The sequence below is a fragment of the Crocodylus siamensis genome, chromosome 5, assembly GCF_052110815.1.
Source record: "Crocodylus siamensis isolate JL-2025a chromosome 5, ASM5211081v1, whole genome shotgun sequence".
Lineage (NCBI taxonomy): Eukaryota > Metazoa > Chordata > Crocodylia > Crocodylidae > Crocodylus > Crocodylus siamensis.
Window position 1 is genome coordinate 58,282,356 of NC_143399.1, and position 19,950 is coordinate 58,302,305.

At 38.6% G+C, this 19,950-nt stretch overlaps 1 protein-coding gene across 2 annotated transcripts in view; it reads right to left on the reverse strand.

Moving 5' to 3' along the window:
- The window catches only part of BRINP3 (BMP/retinoic acid inducible neural specific 3), a 340,223-nt gene that overhangs the window by 54,372 nt on the left and 265,901 nt on the right, over positions 1–19,950 (reverse strand). For both annotated transcript variants that reach the window (XM_090048817.1, XM_090048818.1), the window contains exon 7: positions 3,742–3,964. In XM_090048817.1, coding sequence (XP_089904943.1) covers positions 3,742–3,964 — 223 coding nt within the window. The remainder of the gene's footprint in view (positions 1–3,741; positions 3,965–19,950) is intronic.

The window sequence follows — 19,950 nt, forward strand, 5'->3', positions numbered from 1 at the left end:
TCATGAGACACCTAAAATATTGAACTGAATTCCAGAAATCTACTGCATTTCCTTGCTGTAGGCAATATGTTATCTTACCCAAGGCATATATCATGTTAGTATCATACATGAATCCGAGTTGCATTTCATTCCATTTCTCATTTATATCCAGGCCTTTAATCCTTTCTTTCAAGATCTTTTGTAAAGCCTTGAGTGCTGTCAAGGTCAAAGTAAGGCCCTATATTTGCTCTCCCCTAATCACAGAGTACTTACCCCTGGCTTGGTAGATTTATTAAAAATGGATGCTACCAAACCTGCAATTCCACATACTTGTTCTCCTGGAAGTCTCAGTGAGGATTATTACCTCAGTTTTAGTAATTAAGATTTCCAAACTTGACTTACAGCAATTCTTACTGTTTTTCTACTTCTTGACCTCCAAGACATCATTGTGTTTTCTAATGAATCATTTTTTCCCATTCCTCACTTTTTTTATTTCATTCCTTAATATCCTACTTGAAGTGGTTGTTTGCCCAGTCAGTTCAGAGCCCTTTTCATATAAACTTTCCCCACTGCTTGAAATATGGATTCTAGATCATTTTAGCACCTTTGACCTGAAGAAATTCTAGGTCTCTCCATCCTGAAGTCTCTGAGTTCTTCAGTCCAGCTGAGTTGAAACATTATGTTCTTATGTTACATTAGGGAAATTCAACTAATTTGTTTTCACCTTAGTAGAATTTTAGTATCAATATTATGAATTTCGCAATTAATGTTGATATAAAATCACTCCTTCACAAGGCAATGGCAAACAGTTGGTTGTTCTCACTCTATTGCTACTATCTTCTTTTTATAGGTTGTTGCAAAATGGTGCTATTGCAAACTTTGTTCGGAATAATATCAGGCAGTAACTCCTGGAGAAATTATTTTAGTTGTGGAAGATGTTTTGTTTTCTTTTGTTTTAAAGTGTCCTGGGTGTCACTGGTGAAAACTGGTTTCTTGACGGAACACTGAACTGGGTCATAACACTGTAGTTACAAAATATTATATAATCTTTCCTTCTGAAAATTTGCATAAAAGAAATAAAATAACACTCTTTATAGCCAGACCACTAAGGTCCCTGTCACACATCACATTTAAGACATGATGAACCAGTTAACCATGTTGTAAATTGTAAACCAGCAACATTTTCAATCAATTAATGCTATGCGACAACAAGGAATAAGCTACAAAATTATTCCTCCAAAAATGTGTAATAACTTTGTGGTTGTTAATAATGTGGCCAGGTGTGCCCCTGTGGCTGGGAGCTCCATCAGCTGATAGGACTCCCTGCTGTAGGGGTAGACCATGTGCACCCATAGCTAGGAGCTCTGTCAGATGATGGAGACTTCAGTGGCAGGGCTATACCATGTGTTTACAAGCCAGGAAGCTTGCAGCTGATGGTGGTGGCAGCAGTGGGGGCACCTGAGCCTGCAGCTGATCCAAGCTTCAAGCCACAGGGTTGTACCATGTGCTCCCATGGCTGGGAGCTCCAATCACCTGATGGGGCTCCCAACAGGGAGTGCAGAGTGTGTCCCTATTTCTAGGAGCCCAGCCAGATGACAGCTGACAGGTCTCCCAGCTATGGGATCTTGATATTTTCCAGTGCAGGGGAGTCCAGGATCATAATCTTAAACTTCTGAAACATTAATAACATTTTGTGATTGTGAGGCAGTGTTGAAGACAGAATAATCTCTAAGGGCCTTGCTACACATTCATTCTGGGTGTCTCCTGGTCCTCTTAATCCCTTGATTGTCCACACATTAACACCTTTAAGTCGCTTAAAGAACAAAATTATGCCACTCCAGGGCAGGATTATCTCTAAGCAGTAAAACCCATCTCCTGTTCCATTAAGGTGTAGTCACTCCCCCACACATGTGCCACTTATGTTGAAGTTCTCCAGTATCCCAGGATGCAGTGGCCATTTCCTCACCCTCCTGTTCTGTGGGCTCTCATACCCCTGTCTGCTTACTAAAGTGGCCCAGGGATTGAAGCCTCAGCTTTTCTAGTTTCATGAGGTTCCAGTCCCCCTGGCCCAGGAATGTCAGTCTGGGGCACCTTTATCCACCACTGCTGAACCCTGTGCTCCTCCCCACCCCCTGCACTAAGCCATAGAGAGTGAAGGAAAGTGTGGCCAGTCCCAGAGAGCCCCCAGAACCAGCCAGGCTCCACCAAACCTTGAGCTCTAGCCCAGCAGCTCAAGAAACACCCTGCTCCATGCACCCAATCCATACACAGTGTGGTGAGAGCCAGTGGTGGCTGCTGCAGGGTGAAGTCAACCTGCTGCCAGGGAAGCCACTGCTCCAGGTCAGGCACTGCAGGTGGATCCAGGCTGCAGGTGCAGGGCTTTGTCGCTGCTCATGTGGACATGGGCACTGGCTGCAGGCAGACTCTATGACCAGCTACAGAGTGAATCCATCTTGGTGGGGAGCTGGCTGCACCAGCTGCTGCTGCCACTGTAGCCTCAGCCCACATCTCTGTGCACACCACTGCCACTTCTGCCACCACCACTGGCTTCCTGGGGCCACTGCCTGGGCATCCCCCTGCCCTGGCCTCAGAGGTGTTTTTCCACTTACCCCATGTGCTACTGGGCTGCTCCTGCCAATCCCAGGGGCACCAAGGTGGGGGGGGGTGTTAAGTGGGGCAGGGCTGGGGGTGGTGGTGAAGAGGCAGTGGGACAGTTGATTCCCCTCAGGCTTGTTGTTCAGGTGCTGGGAACAGCCTGAGTGAAATGTGGGGCCAGGATATATGCTCTGACATATATGACAGTGAGCCAGGAGCAATTAGGGTTGGAAGGGACCTCCCTGCTCATCAGGCCTCTAGTGGCAAGTCACAGTTATGCAGGTAGAAAAGTCAGGAAAGGTTTTTAGACTGAAGGCGTGACTGTTCTGACTCCAAGCTAACACTAAGCTGATCAACATTTGTGTGGCTAAAAGTACAACATATAACAAGGCCCTAACTATGTTCAATAAGCTGTTGATCCCACTGCTAGAAATAGTCCAGCATTACAGTCTATGGAGACACTTCCCTTAATCTGATAGGTCATTGGATTAAACTGATGATGATTGTTACTGGACTCTGCAATCATAATAAACTCTTCCATATATTGAAACTCTAAATAAATTCTTACTCTCAGAGCTCTAAGTTTGCAATAAACAATAAACTTTGGGCCTGATTTGCCCTTTCAGACTTATGTTCTTGCAGTGTTTTTAGACAAGGATAATTCACAACTACCCCCATTACCCAATTATTCTTTCAAATTTAATTCATATCTTACAAATGAAAGGAGAGATCTGTAACTTATAATATATTCAGTAAAGTATACAGGGCAGATTTGTCCTTAAAATAGTTGTCTTTACTTTTCCTTATATAATTCAGAATGTTGTTTTGTGTTTTGGCTATGGCTAAATCCTTTAATGACAGAAATCTTCAGAAGTTAATGGATTAAAGCAGGATGACTTTGGACCTGGCTATTCATCTTTCTTTCATTTGATTCCCATGATCTACAATGATGAATGTACTTGTAGCTTATGTTTACTTTTCCATTGTGATATTGTATTTGGGAAGGTTTGAACAGAATTGTACTGAAGCTTGGAAGACTCAGTACTACTGTTTGCTTTTATGGTTATAAAGGCTGTATAGTACACTTATTACCATACCTGTAGTTTTAAGCAGATTTCAGAATCAAGAGAAGTCCTGAGTTTCTCTGATTTGCATAACATTTCTTACCTCTGTCTTGGCAAGCGGATGAGTGGTTGTTTATGACACCTCTTACTAAGGCTAAAGAGCTTATGAACAATTTTCTGTGCCTTTAGGAACAGTTGCTTCATGCTGTTTTCCAGTTGCTCGTAGCGACGCTGAAAATTAGAATCCATTGTCCACAAATGCATTATGGTAGATGTGTTGAGGAAATAGTTCATAGGCAGTCTTTTCATAAATAACTTGAATTCATCTGAAAAATGGCAAAATTCAATACTTTTTAATTATGTAACTATTACTATTTTGAAACAAAATGTAACTTTTCATCTGTTTGAACTTGAATAGCCATTTTAAATAAAAAATGTTATTACCGATGTTAATAAAATAGATAACAAAGGGGAGAGGCATGCCTACATATCTTAAACATTAATTTGAAGTTAAGATTAAATACACATGGAAACATTATTTTCCATTACTATGGCATAAAAATGCTTTAGCTTGTGAACAGATTGAATTGGTGTGGCAACCCATATGTGAGTTGATCTGTGTAACTCTTTTCTAAGAGTCCACTTAACCCATGCTGAATGGAAGCTAAATTAGCTTACATCTTAAGGAAACAACTACTAAATGACTGTAGTTTAGTTTCTACTTACCATGGGATATGAAAACACACAAAGCAGTTACTGCAGAGCAGCTGATACATAATACATCCCCTACTTTTAACGAACTATAATTTGTTCATCTGTCAACACCTTTAAATTAAATGAGAATCATGTCTGCTTATCTTCACTTTCAGAACCCAATTAAGCAAACAGATGCGCGCGTGTGTGTGTAGACACACACACACACACACCTCTCTCTCTCTGCTTATATATACATACCTATGTCATTACCAATGTTAATAAAATAGATAACAAAGGGGAGATGCATGCCTACATATCTTAAACGTTAATTTGAAATTAAGATTACATACACATGGAAGCATTATTTGTATGTATGTATACATATGTGTGTGTGTGCACACATATGTATGTATGTATGTATAAACAGATTTTATATATATATATATATATATTTCTATTCTTGTGAAGAATAGAAATAATAATTGGATTGGCAGAATGGTCAAGTAGTTAAAGAAGTAGTCTTACACAGGAGCATCTGGGATTCAGATTTCTGCTCTCCCATATGCTTTCTTTGTCAACTTTGTCCAATCAGTTAGGGCCAGATAACTAAAGATATTTAAATATCCAGAGGTGCATTTAGGGGCTGCTTGGAATTTTTAAAAGTGCTTTAAAAATCTTTCCCTCAACCTATGTCCCACCAGTACAATGTTGATAATAGGATTTTTTTATATCACAAAGATATTGCGATAATAAACATGCTGAAGTTTGTATGGCACAAAGGCACTCTGGTAATGCAAGCCAAATAAGTATTTAAAATAGAATTCTATTGACTTCCATGGGACTATGCACTGGTTTACATGTAAGATTTGCACATTGATAATAGAAAAGTATAAACATTATAACTGCACCAGTTTTCATTTTGGGGGGTGGGGGCTCCCATGCTTCCAGAGATCAGTATATGTCCACCTCCCCCTCCACCACCCTTCTTTTTTTCCAATTTCATTCTGTAGTGAAGTCATGATTGTCTCACAATTAGGCCATAATCCAGTGTGGTGCTTCATTTGTGTAGGATCTGTGTGAGTTCAGTGATCCATCTGTGTGAAACAGCTTTAGAGCTGTGATGTTTGTTAAATTCAAAACTGCTTTGACATTGTCCATTGGCCCCCACCCCCTTTTTCCAAGAGGAAATGGCTTGTTCTTTATGAAAAGGTATGATCTGGCAAAATAAAAAATAGGCTTTTACTAAACACACAAATAAATAAATAAATTGATATATGATATAGATGTAAATGTATATATGTATAAGCTTGGCAATTTTGTATTTCAGTTTCTTAAAAACACAAAAATTGCATTGAAAAAAATGGAAAAAAAATGAAGCGAAAATGTCCAAGTTTTGGTGGTAGAAAAATAATTATTCCAAGACAAAATGAAATTACATATCCACCATCTGGGTGTGTTATGAAAGTAAACATTTCAGTATCATATCTTCATTGAAGGTTTAAAAATTATAAGGAAACTTTTATGCAACCATACGTTTTTTAACGTGTCAATCAGAAAGAAAGACAAGATGCAAGGTATGTGCTTTACTTTAGGCCACACAATTATTAAATTATCCAGGAACTTTATGGCATTAAAACATACAGTGTAGATCACTGTTATTTTCTACATCATTTTTGTCTTTTGAAGGACTGCTATCATTCCTGAATCTCTGCAGATGCAGTTAGTTGTTGGGATACTAAGGCTCTCCCTTTGTATGAAAATGAAATATCTAAGAAAAGTGTTTCCTTATTGTTTCAGATCTAGAAACTCAACCACAATTCTCTGGTGTTTTAAGAAAATGTGTTTCTCTAAATCAACATATATTTATGGTTCAAAAGAGGAACAGATTTCTATGGCATGAGTATTTACACTACACAAATGCGAAATTGAAACAATTGAATGTTACTTTTCCATCTATTCCAAGGGGTCCAGGACCTTCTCTGGTGAGGGCATGAACCCTCTGCCTTAACTGTGAAGAAAAAAATCTTGCCCAGGTGCTGAAAAAGGAACTACTGCTGTGGTGAGAGAAGACCACAAAAATCTTGTTTTTCTTTGAGCTGAAGGGTAGGTCAATAAATGATACTTAGTTGTGTTGAAAGAAGGCTCTGTCTGATAGGATGCAGGTTATCACCGCTGAAGTTCCCATGGGATGGGGAATCCATTAAAGGATGTCATCCTTTTCTTCCTAATGAAAAAAATCCAATAACTCTCCCTTTAAAAGTATAGAGAGCATATTTTAAACTTTGGACCCCTGCTAAACCAAATGGGGCAGCTGACAACTGACACCTAAGAAAAAGCTAATCTGGTTAATGATTACTTTGTGTCAGTTTTTCACTATGTCAAAGGGACCACCCTACCTAACATGAAAACACGTCCACCATTAGCATAGATCTTGAGAACTGGACATCCTTAGATCAGCTGGTCCAGATAGATTACATTCAAGAGTGCTAAAGGAGCTGGCAGACATCATAGCATGGCCACTGGCAAGAATATTTGAGAACTTGTAACACTCAGGAGAAGTAGCTGAAGACTGGAAGAGAGCCAATGTGGTACCTATCTTCAAGAAAGGAAGCAAAGAAGATCTGGGAAACAACAAGCCTTTGGTAGCCAGAACCAAAGGGGTTAAATGAAAAAAAAAATGCTCTTGGAAGTAACTGGTAATTATCTTAAGAAGTTAAGATTAGCTAATGGAAAGCTTGTAAGTTTGCAACCTGCAAGTGGAATTTGTCTGTCACAATTTAACCAAAGTGTTGAATCTAACTGTTTGCACTGATCATGGGACCACTCACCCCCAAAAATAAGCAGAGCTACAAGATTAGCTGATCTAAAAGGTTTTTTAAAGGTCAAGTCATAACCAGATCTGACCACCTAATATAATCAGCACATTCCAAGGAATCCAGTAATAAAAAAACTAAGCACTTGAGTTTAGGCAGTAACCTAAACTTCAAAGTAATGTGGTATAATTTGCTTATTGGGAGAACCTGAGTTCGGGCAGTAATCTTTCATGATAATTTCTAACACCTTTTGATCCCATAGGGTAACAGCTATAGGGCAAGATTGTGAGTGGCTCTAAAGCCAACAGATTAGCATAAAAAAATGTATAAAGAAGCATGTATGTCAGGTGACCAGCATAAAGGACAGGACAGAAGGACCACCACTGTACCACGCCGGGAGCCCAGACTCCCAGTGTGAGTGGGGATTGGATCCTGACCAAAGGACCTTCCCGGTGATCTCTCGGACAGCATTTATTGGGGACATCTAACTTCACTGGAGCAACTTGGTGCACACCTGGCACAGAGGGACTGCTGATAATCTGCCAACCCCATTTGGGAACTCTTTGTCATTCTATCTGTTGTTATCATTCGCTATTAGCTCTTTATTACTGTACTATCTGTTTGTCGCATTAACCTTTCTGTTAACTGTTGTATGCTAACCTATAAGTAAATTTGACTTTACTTCACTCCTGACTCACCTCCTCAATCCTGAACCCAGCCTCTTGGCTGATACACTCACAGTGCCTAGCCAGCTTGTGACACAGGCTAATCAGTTTGACCTCAATCCCTGAAAAGATCTTGGAAAAAAATCATCAAAGAAACCATTCTTGACAGGCTAACAGAAGGCAACATTCTGAGGGTTTGTTGAGGGTAGGTCTTGCCTGACCAATCTCATTTCCTTCTATGACCAGGTGACACGTCACCTGGACAAAGGGGAAGAGATTGATATCATATATTTGAACTTTAAAAAAGCCTTTGACTTGGTGTCCCGTAATGTCCTCATGGAAAAATTGGGCAACTGCGGCCTTGACTACCCTACTGTCCAATGGCTGGGGAACTGGCTTTGAGGTTGGACCCAGAAAGTGGTAGTCAATGGAACTGAATCAATATGGCACCCAGTGACCAATGGTGTCCCCCAAAGCTCTGTTCTCAGACCTGTACTCTTTAACATCTTTATAAACAATCTGGACTCTGGTGTCAGAAGCAGACTACCTAAGTTTGCTGATCACACCAAACTTTGGGCAAGAGTGTCAACACTTGAGTATAGGCTGGTGATACAGGCTGACCTTGATAGACTTGCAAGGTGGGTGGACGTAAACCCAATGGCATTCAATACAGAGAAATGCAAGGTGTTCCACCTCATGGGAAAAAAACCCACATCACGCTTATAGGCTTATAGGCTCACTACCACTACAGCTGAAAGAGATTTGGGGGTCACAATTGACCACAAGATGAATATTAGCTACCAATGCAATACTGCAGCTGGCAAAGTGAACAAAACTCTGGCTTGCATCTACCAATGCTTCTCAAGCAAGAGCCAAGATGTCATCTTCACACTGTACTTGGCATTTGTGAGACTGCAACTGGAGTACTGAAAACAATTCTGGACTCCACAATTCAGAAAGAACATGGAGAAGCTTGAAAGAGCCCGGAGGAGAGCCACACACATGATCAGAGGGCAAGAGATCAGGCCATATTAAGAGAAGCTGAGAGACATGGGACTTTCAGTCTGAAGAAGCACAGGCTCAGGGGTGACTTGGTGGCAGCCTATAAATACATAGGGGGTGTGTATCAGCATCTGGGAAAATGCTTGTTCACCAGAGCATCTCAAGGCATGACAAGGTCCAATGGTCACAAATTCCTGCTAGACCATTTTACGCTGGACATAAGGAAAAACTTCCTTACTGTCTGAGCCCTCAAGGCCTGCAAAAGAGACTTCCCCCAGTGGTGGTGCAAGCACCTACTCTGGACACTTTTAAGAAACAGTCGGATTCTTATTTTGCTGGTATCGTTTGACCCTAGCTGATTTCCTGCCCCTTTGGCAGGGGGCTGGACCCGATGATCTTACAGAGTCCCTTTCAGCCCTAATGTGTATGAAATCTATGAAATATTTGTTCCTTGTATCACTGTAAGATAACAGGAAAGTAGGGCAGGAAGGGACTTCACAAGTTCAAGTTGTTCAGCTGCCTGGGTGGGATCTAGGCAGGACCATCCCTGACTAAACCAATCCAGCCAAGTGCCTGTCCAGATTGCCCTTGACAATTTCCAGGGATGGAGACTCCACAACTTCTCTAGGTAGCTTATTCCAGTGCTTGACCACCTTGATTGTCAGAAATTATCTCCAACTTAAACTTCCTCTCCTGCAGGTTATGGCCGTTGTTCCTAGTTCAAATAATTAATGAAGGTTTTGAGCAAAATTAGACCAAGCAAGGAACCCAGAGAAAACTTCTTGCACCTGTACAATGAGCCGCTGACAGCTGAGTATGATGATTCAACCAGTTACGTATCCACTTTACAGTGCTTTCATCTAGTCTGTATTCATGTTTCTAAATGAATGAAAATATTGAAGGAGACAGTATCAGAAGCTTTGCTAATGTCAGAATTTGACTACCATAAGCAAGCAACAGAATGAGAGAGCTAGATAATAAAGTTAGCATGGTTATGTGGCCTTCCAAAAATAAATAAATAAGTAAACAAACAAACAAACAAACAAGACAATGTCCTCATCCCTTAAACAGATACATTTCATGATCCGTGAATCCACAACGTGAACTCCTACCACTCAGAAATGATTAAACTATTACACTCCAATGAACAGCATACCAGTCATTCCTGATCATCAACAACCTTTTGAGTTATAGTGCTGGAGGAGTACAAGTTTCTAGTTAGACAGGTAGGTGAGAAGCAAGGATTTTTGTATGTGATATATCTACTGAATATTGTTTTGGATATAGATAGATATTCCTAGATCATGATCTTAGATTATGAGTTACTATATAATTTCAGAACTTCCTAACCTTAAGTATAGGTAGTCATGAAGTGTACATGCAATCATGTATGTCATACTATATCCACACTCAGTTGAGCTGAGCATATGAACTAAAATGATACATATAGATTAATCTATCTAGTTTACTTGACCATTTATTAAATAATCAGTTATGCTGATAATTTTGGAAGCTAATGATTCTTTCACTATTCTGGTCCATGCACAGACATGACATTACACTTATATTATACATTAGGCATGAGTGGAAACAAAATTAAAACTATAGAAAGCAAACATTTTTTGGCTAAAGAAATGAATGCATGCCCTTATGAATGAATATTCTTAGTCTTTAATTGACAAAGAATGTTTAAGGTATATATATTTAAAATCACATTGAAATATCTTTCCTTTTTGTTTGGTAGTAAGATGAAAATGCCTCTGCAATGCACATGTTAAATTTAGTTTGCTAAGTTCTGAAGTGCTTTTTGAAACTTTTCCAAACTATCAAAACTTTATTCATTACATCAATGATGTCCAACATTTTTACCTGGTGGGCTAGATTGGCAGTATCCAGTCCATCCATGAGCCAGATCAGCTAGTGCTCCTGATCCAGGGCCCAGGTGGAGCTAGTGGACACCATTTGGTGGCGAGAGGGCAGGCTGGCTGACTCCAGTGCAGCTCCACAGGGGAAAGAAACTTAACTTGGCCCAGTGGAGTGGGAAGTTGGCACAGAAAGGGAAGGGGTGTGGCTTGATTTTGCAGGGATGTGTGTCCATGCTCCAATCTGCCCCACAGGGGGGAATGGGCCATGGCCCAGACCCAATAGAAGGGAAGGGGATGTGACAAGACCCTGCAGGGGAAAGCGACATAGCCAGGCCCTAACCTGGCCATGTAGGAAGAAAAGGGGGCATGGACCAGCCCCAATCCAGAAGCAGGGGGAATGACCTGCCTGCACTGGGAATGGGGTTTGGGGATTTGGCATAAGTGAGGGTGACTATATTAATAGCCACTGTTCCCCTGCTACCAAATTTCCAGACCCATGGGGAGATCTGCAGGCCAGATGTGATATCATGGTGGTCCAGATTTGACTCACAGACCAGAGGTTGAGCATACTTGCACTACATAGTTTCCTTTCATAGTAAAATATATTCTGTGGAAATATCAAAATCTATATAAGGCAGTGCAGAAAATACAACTAAGTGGATTAATACTGATATAACAGACCCCAAATCTGGCTCTCTGATATGATTTCTTTTACCTTTTGTTTTCGGTAAACCTGGAAACAATGTAAATTTAAGGTGTAAGATAAGCTTCTTTTCCACAAACTTTAATAGGAAAGCAGGGACAATATTTGTCTTATATTACCTCTTCCAAAATGATTTCCTACATATTTTTAATGTTATTCTCCTCTTGGATTGATATAGTTATACAACATAGAAATATCATGGACTAATTATCCCTAGTTGGTCAAGTGCATAATGAAGTACTGGGATTAAGGCATCACACTTTTCATGACTCCAGAAATCTGCTGCAGAATGCCCTTTTGCTGGAATTAAATTAGGCCTTTATACTAGGAAAAGGATACATGCATGAACATCCACTCACTAAAATCAATGTATCCGGTTCCATCAAACCTACTTGTGCTTAAATGTATCACTGTGCTACATCACATTCATGACCATATATTTTTCCCAGGTCCCTATGCCAAAGGGAAAGATCAGTTTAGGGAAAGATATTTCCTCAGCTTTTGAAGAAAAGCCTGAAGTTTATTTTCTCCTGTGTTTTTCCTCATAGACATATATTATGACAAAATTATTGAGGCTTTAAGCATGTAAATGATGTGACGAGGTCCTCACAAAAGAAAATGTGAAACATTAATTATGCATAATGATAGAAGGCAGAGCATGGTATTACCTTACCTTTCCTTTCTGCCTGTCTTCAGACTAATTTGGCTAACTGAGATTGTCTACATTATGATAGAGAAAGCAAACTATAGAAAAATTTCAGCTAGGTTCTAGAGTAGTGGAAATGTGTGGAGCTGGATATCTGATCCTTCATAAATTTAAGTTTTGTGTTTTAATATAATATTCTGAGTAGCACAGTTTCCCAGTACTCAATAATTTATTCTTATTGCAACAAACTCATTACAAAATCCATTTTTCTGAGAGTTGAAAAATAGCATTTCGGTAAAGATATATGCCTATCTAATTTGCCTTCAATATCTAAGCTAAGCAGTACTTTTATTTTAAAAAAAAATTTTCAAAAGCTGATACCAAATATAATTTTTGGAGTTAAATAATCTGATGCTTAATGAAAAAGCAGTTATTTAGTTCAGGAATATTTTGTTAATAAAAAACCTATCGAGTGACCCCACGTTTGTGGTGTATGTTTGTTAGACTTTTCCTTTCAGTGAAGAAGACATTAGAGTTATGATAATTTCTGTTTAACAATCCAAAGTCCTGTAGAAAAAAGTGCCTTATATTTCTTTGTCAAAATTAACACTTTAAAATGTCTATATAGCAATTTAAATGGTCAGTTTGTTACGTCTTAAAACATTCCTGTTCAATTTCTTGCTCATTTATAAAATCACAACCGTAATAATTTAATATACAATTTTTGAATAGGTAGAATAATTATAAACAAAAACTGACAAAATGGTGTGTGTGAAGAACACAGTGGGCACATCTCCACATGTCCCCATGGTGCCTTTGTTACTGTGCCGTTATTTTGTACTTCTTTTGGAAAACACGCTACTACAGAGTGACATAGCAGCTAAAAACAATCGTGTGCATGTTACTTCACCATCATTTAGTACTTCTAGAAGGAAGTGCCTCCAGAAGTACTAAATGATGGCACAGTAACAGCGTGTACTGCACCATGCACACAATAATTCTTAGCTGTTATGTCACCATAGTAATGTACTATAATGAGGGAGTGCATCGCTATGGCAACGTAGCTGTGGCATCATGGTTCTTGACTGCATGCACTACATCACCGTACCACATTGCTATGGCGACTTGGTGTCACATGTAGATGCGCCCAGTGTCTGTTAACTTGAAAGATGGCATTAATACATCTTATTACATTTAATACATTTAATTTTTCCCCTAAAATATGTTTATCTGTCATATACACGTGTAGAGACTAGCACACTCTCTTTCATCCTGCTTCTATGTACTTCTTGAAGACACAGTTTCTTTTATCTTAATGATTGTTTTAGTAAAGAAATGATTAGGAGGAATGCCTTGCTTTGGGAACAACTGCAGTCACCGAATTTAAAATAAGCTAACAAGTTGTGTCTGCTCCTCAGTAATCTCAAGGGTCAATCACAGCAGACATTCAAGTCAAAGGATCCGGATTTCAATTCAAATGAGAGTTCATGTCAATTTTAGAGAAATCTCCCTATAGGATAGGACTCTCAAACTCAAAACTATCATGCAACATTGACCACAGCATTATCATGGCATATATCCTTAAACAGAGATCCCATGTACAGGCATCAAGCCCCGTAACTTTGGTCTCTTCCAAAAAAATAAATTCACCTAATAGGCCCAATTTTAAAAGAACTCTACAGTCATCAGTGATCTTCACAAATCTTGTTTCTAGACATATTATTGATTTAAATGGCCATATATTCTATACCAATACACTACAAAAGGATTTTCTTTAGTTAATGGGGCAAAAATGCTTGCTATCATTTCTGTGCTTTTATATACTTATAATTTCAGTTCTGTTAATTGAAAATGAGAAGGGGAGTTTTCAGATTTTTTGTCAACACAAAGATCCCGCTCACTAAAATGGAGTTTGACTTATTCCCACATCAAGGGACTCATAAGACTTTTAGTCTCCTGCTTCTGTCATAAAAGGAAAAGGTCATGGTGGCAAAGCAGTCTTCTTTACTCACAAAAAGGAGCATGTATATACATAAATCCATCACTTAGTCCCTCTGTTAGTTCTTAAAAGATGAATAAATGATGGAGACACATGGAAATGTGCTGGCCCAAATGGGCATAATTCCTAGATGGTCATACTTACCTGGGGTAGTTTTTCTAATGATTTCCATCCCTTCATACAACGATATGTAAGAGGCTGTAGTTCCAAAGGCATCTGAATGTACTTGTTAAGACTCCTGATTATCAGAGAGAATCTACACATAAAACCTGAAACCTTGTATTCAACCAAATGAAATTCAAGATTTGAAGACTGAATTTCATGCAGTCTTGTGTTGACACTTTAGAGTATCTTATCTCACTCTTTGTCTATGTTGTTAATTTATCTAAGTCTGATTTTAATGTGGATCCCATTTAATTTCATTTGGCACACAGATAATTCTTTAGAATAGCAAATTAAAATAATGAATAGTACTACTCTACGTAACTGAACAGCAGCCAATTCCAAGTCCAACAAAGAATTTTAAAAACAAAAAGATTGTTTTAACCTTTGGATGTGACTTCAGAGATTTCCTCTGTAGAGTGGTGAATTCTAAAGTGGTACCTGGGATTGAACCCATCTAGATGATGATTCTGAAACTTTAAAACACAGCATTTTGGATGCTAGATATTTAAGCCTTATCGATCATTACAACCATCAGGCAAATATGGGAGAAAAATGTGGCCTTTTCTCTATCCAGAGAAATTGTGAACCACACATGTTGCTACACAGTACTCAACTTTATTCTGCCTTATGCGTCACACAATAAGAATACCCCTCTTTCATGTTCATTTCAGTCTCTGGCTAAATAAGACCATTTTATAATAGTAACAATGATTTATTCTGAATGACTGAAAGCAAGCTGGAGTTAAGGTCTGCCCACTGATTTCCTATAAGCTAAATAAAGCTGTTAAAGTGATACTTTTTGAGACAAAGATGGATCTTGAGTATAGCTGTCCTAAGCTTGGAAATTCCATTGTGTGAAAGACTTAAGATACAGAAATGTCGTTCAACCAAATCACCATGATGCTTTAAAATGTCAAAGTTGTTTGTAAAAGAACACTTCAAGTTGAGGTTACCCTTTTTCTATTTTGCATCAATTAAAATATTTCATTTTGACAAAGCCAAAACACTGTATTTCAACTTATTTTCTATTCTAGCCTACTCAAGCTCCTAAACAAAAAGTCATGTTAAAATGAAATATTAAAACATTTAATTCTGAAAATGTCAAAATGGGATGTTTTACTATGATTAGATTTGTCAATGTTTTTCTCTAAGACTCATTTTCAGCCAAGTTGACACAATTTTGAAAATATTTCGATTTCAACAGATTGCATAATCCAACAGAAAATGGGTCTTTGTTTTTGGCCAATTCTAGTCCTTAGGTTAAAGTACTAAAATGAGTCTGAAGAAACTTGGATTCAGTTTCTGGCTTTACTACTGATTTCTTGTATGACCTCTGACAAGTCATTTCTTGTCTCTGTGCTTTACTTCCCTGTCTAAAACACAGGAATACAAAGCCTTCATTTATTCACACTGTTCATCTGTAACTCTATTTCAGAATAACTTCTTCAGGAAGAAACTATTATTTACTATATGTTTGTAGATTAGCAAATTAGGGATCTGATCGTGACAGTTGCTGGGTAATAAATAAATAATAATAGTATATTTACACATCGCCTTGGGCAATTCTATCCTCAGTGGTGTCCAAATTCCAGTTGCAATTAGTGTGAGGGGCATCAAGAGTCTTGACAGAGAAGATCTTCAACAGCCTATCACACTGTTAAATAACCTCACTGTCTGTGAAAAACCTTCCATTTCAATAATAAAACCATGGCAATATTACTGTCTTCCCATAACAATGCTTTTAATTGTAATCAGGCAATAAAAGTTATAACAAGTCAGATACCACTGCCAGCTTCAAATTGAAATCCCAAACCACAAAACTATTGCAATTGTTTTCTGATGCAGTAGGACTGACATTTCAATTGGCCAAATACTGTAAATGTTCAATAAAATGCTGCCACAACCTTGTGCAGACATTATTAAAGAGGTTTATCAAAGATATATCATGTTTAAAATAGCCACCACCGTTCTAAGGCATGAGAAAAACAATGCAGTAAAATGAATATATATTGTTTTTATGTTCCAGTGTATTTTAGTTATTTGTGATACATTACTTAATTCATCTAAAGAAATAGCAGCTGTGTTTCAAGAAATATATATATTTATTGAACAGAATCCAATCCACAGAAGCATAAGACCTTAGTTTAAAATTGCTTTTTTCTTCACAGAGAAAATAATAAAGTTGTACTTTAAACTCTCTTGGTTAATCATTTAGCTCCAATACATTTGCTCTTCTTACTCCAAATGTAGGACCCAAATGTACATGTGGTGAAAGGTACATGCAGGGTATGAAGTGAAAGGAATCAGAATAAAGGTTAGGACCAGAGCGACTGTCAAATGTAGTAGGATCAGGCTACTTTGTGAAGTAGGTAGATTGTTGTCAGAAACTGTGGAAGAATTTGCCTTGCAGAGGAAATGTTTCATGGGAATAAAGGACAGTAGCTGGGCTAGGTGCTCCTCTCCCAAAACATTCAATTAAAGTGTTTGCCTGGAAAAGAATATCAATATAGCAGTATCCTCCAAAGACATGTATGTTACTAGGAGGAGAGAATGGAGCTCATTGCATTTATACTCTGTCAGCATGCTGTCTCTTGAGGGATATCTACCCAGCCTTTCTTCTGACTCTGGGTCTGCTTCAGATAGATAAAGGCTTACTCCAGTGATTCTCTACCAGGATATATGGCACCCCGAGGTGCCTTCAGTTCCTTTCAAAGGTGCTTCAGGGTTCCAGTCAATGCTGACATTGTTAAGTGTGTAAGCATGATATACAAGATAAACCCAGAAATTTCAAATAGGAATCTGTAGTATTAAAACCTTCTGATCTGTTGTGGTCTTCCTGAGTTCTTTGCAACAAAATAATTGCTCTATTTTTTTCAGCAGTCAAAACATGAGCGAAAACAAAAAGCCAGTACTTTCTGAGGTGTGCATTGACTCTAATAAGGTTGAAAAGTATTTCCCTATTCCTTCATCCCTGCTTCGGAAAACACAAGACCAACAGTTAAACAGAGAAAACTGTTTAGGAGTAATCCCACATTGCTAGGACCAGATCTGAGTGAAGCTTCACAACACAAAAAGACAGCAGTGATTCCCACCCCCCCCACCAGCTCGCTCTCCCCCTCCCCAAAATGGTTTGTTATTAGGGTATTTGATATGTGGACTCTTTGTATGTTCCAGGTCATATTGTTAGAGATGTCTATGTACTTGCCCATTTATCTGCTTAGACACAGCACAGCTACTTTGCATACTGATTAGCATTAAGGGCATACTCATTAGTTGTAAGGACACTTGCGTGTCCACGCTGCCCATGTAATAGGATCTGTAACTGTGCATGAGTGCCACAAACTGCCATTTGGGAATGTAAAGTGAAATAGGAGTCTGTCCTAAATCTCTCATCATGCACTTCAAGCTCTCTTTTGACAGAGGTGTATGGTATAATATGGGAGTCATATGCCTATTGGTACATCATGGAATCTTTCTGGCCAAAGAGCCTGACCTGTAAAAAATTGATGACAGCTAGGATAGGAACTAGAAACTTCCATGTGACACTGCACAGCTTAAGCAGGTGCCATTTTAAATATATATTTTTAGGAAGTCTCACAATATTTTATTCCAAACTGAAGTCAAAATGAAAATTCAACAACTTCGAATATTTTCATTGGCTTTTCACTCATTTTTGGCATAGATTCTAGCTTCCTGTCAGCTCTGATTATTAAGGGTGTGAGAAGCTTTGGTCTACAATTTGATTCAGAGAAGATTCAGTCCAATTCGGAGGCTGAATTACCAAATCCAAATCAAATCAGGAGGAAAAAAAGAACTCCGAATACATTAAGAAAAGATTCAGAAAAGATTCAGAGATTTGGAAGGCAGTCTTTCAGGGGAACAGAAACTAAGAAGAGGGTGGGGGAGCAAAGGGGGAAAGACTGACATGTGTAGCTGACCACTGACTCTGATCTCTCCCTGAGTCCCCTTCCAATCCCAGTGTTCTGGGGGAGGGATGTGGAAACAGCATATAAGCCTCTGGAGGCTTTCTGTGCCTTTTGTGAACTGTTTCTGCCTAAGCAACAGCATCTGAATGGTACTGGGCTGGCTTGGCTTGCGAAACCTCTGCACCTATATTCTTGAAACTTGGCAGGCCTCACGCACTCAGAAGAGGCTACCATCCTTGCCATTTTCATCCAAGTCTGCCTTAGCATGCACACATGACATGAGTTAAGCTTTCAGCAGTTTGAGGTAGAGTTTACTAAAACCCTTACACCTATCTCCTTGAAACTCGGCAAACTTCATGCCCCAGAAGGGGCTATTATTCCTTCAATGTTTATCTGAATCAGCCAAAAAATGACAAAGTTATAGGTATTTCAGTGATTCCCCATTATAATCTATGGCCAAATCTCTCCAAATTGGCGCAGAAACTTCCAAAGCCAATTTGGCCAAATTGATTCAGGACAGTGATCCAAAACCCCAGATCAAATCACTGTTCTCTGAATGAGCCAAATCTGAATCCGAATTGAATACTTCCCTATTTGCACAGACTTATGGTCATCATTAAATATCAGACATGTATACACTGTACATGATATACTGTAAGCATACAGAAAGCTTAAACAGCATGGATTTAATCACTATTGCTACTACTCCAAAATGTTTTGATCCATACTTCTACTCATACAGAGAGCTTCACTTAGTAAGCTGATGAAGTAAAAGGATAAAGTAGATGAAGTAAAAGTAGATAAAGAAAACAAACACAAAACAGGCCACAAACTATATTTTGGGGAGGGGAGGAGATACTATTATGGAATGCAAGAGGAAATGCACGCTTGGATGAAGTAATGAAAAAAATAACAAATGTATATGTATTTTAAAAGAAAGTTTTAGAAATGATGAATCAAAAGAGATAATATTCAGCTAGGAGGAAAAGGAAGACACATGATGACATCTTTTTTAACAAAGTAAAATCCAAGTCTGCCAGGACAGATTGGAATCCCACCAAGAATGAGATTTTGTTACCAGCTTTGAAAGAAATGACATTATGTCCTGAACATGGTAGCCATCAGTAGAATTATATTAGATCAAACCTTCTGCTCCTCCTCTTTCATTACAATGTCATCATAATGTTTAAAGCTTCTGAGCATGCAATACCTTGTATAACTTTAATAAGTAGATTTGCCAGGTGCTGCACTAGCAGGAGGCACATAATGCTTTTAGGGCTGAAAATGAGGCAATTAGATTGTGAGAGTCTGATTGGGCATACCTTCATTTTTGGAATATGAGATGAACAATTTAGATATTGGCTCTCTGAATAAATTCTACACATTGCACCTGTTCATTTTATTAAAACAGTGACACCTCCACAGGGGTGAAGGGGGAATACTGGTCACAGAAGGAATGACAGCTTGGTATATCTGTTCCTACTATTGATTAAATTTCCTGACAATCACACAGGGAAGTTAATTACTGGGAGGTAAATTAACACCCTTACAAGGTAATAGAGAAAACAATAATTATATTAAGAACCCAGGAGGCTGAGTTTTTTGGCCTTGGGCCTGAAACTCTAAGCCCCATTTTAAGAATAACCAATGTTGTACAGCTCTGGGGCAAATGGATAGAACCATATTGATTAACATCTTTTTTTCTAAGTGATTAAAAATACCTTCAACTGCCAGTGAATTTAAATTTGCTCAGCCTTTTCACAAGGAGTCTTTCAATTAAGCTTTAGAATGAGGCACACTTTGCATAGCAATTGGTCTATTTTGGTCAAAAG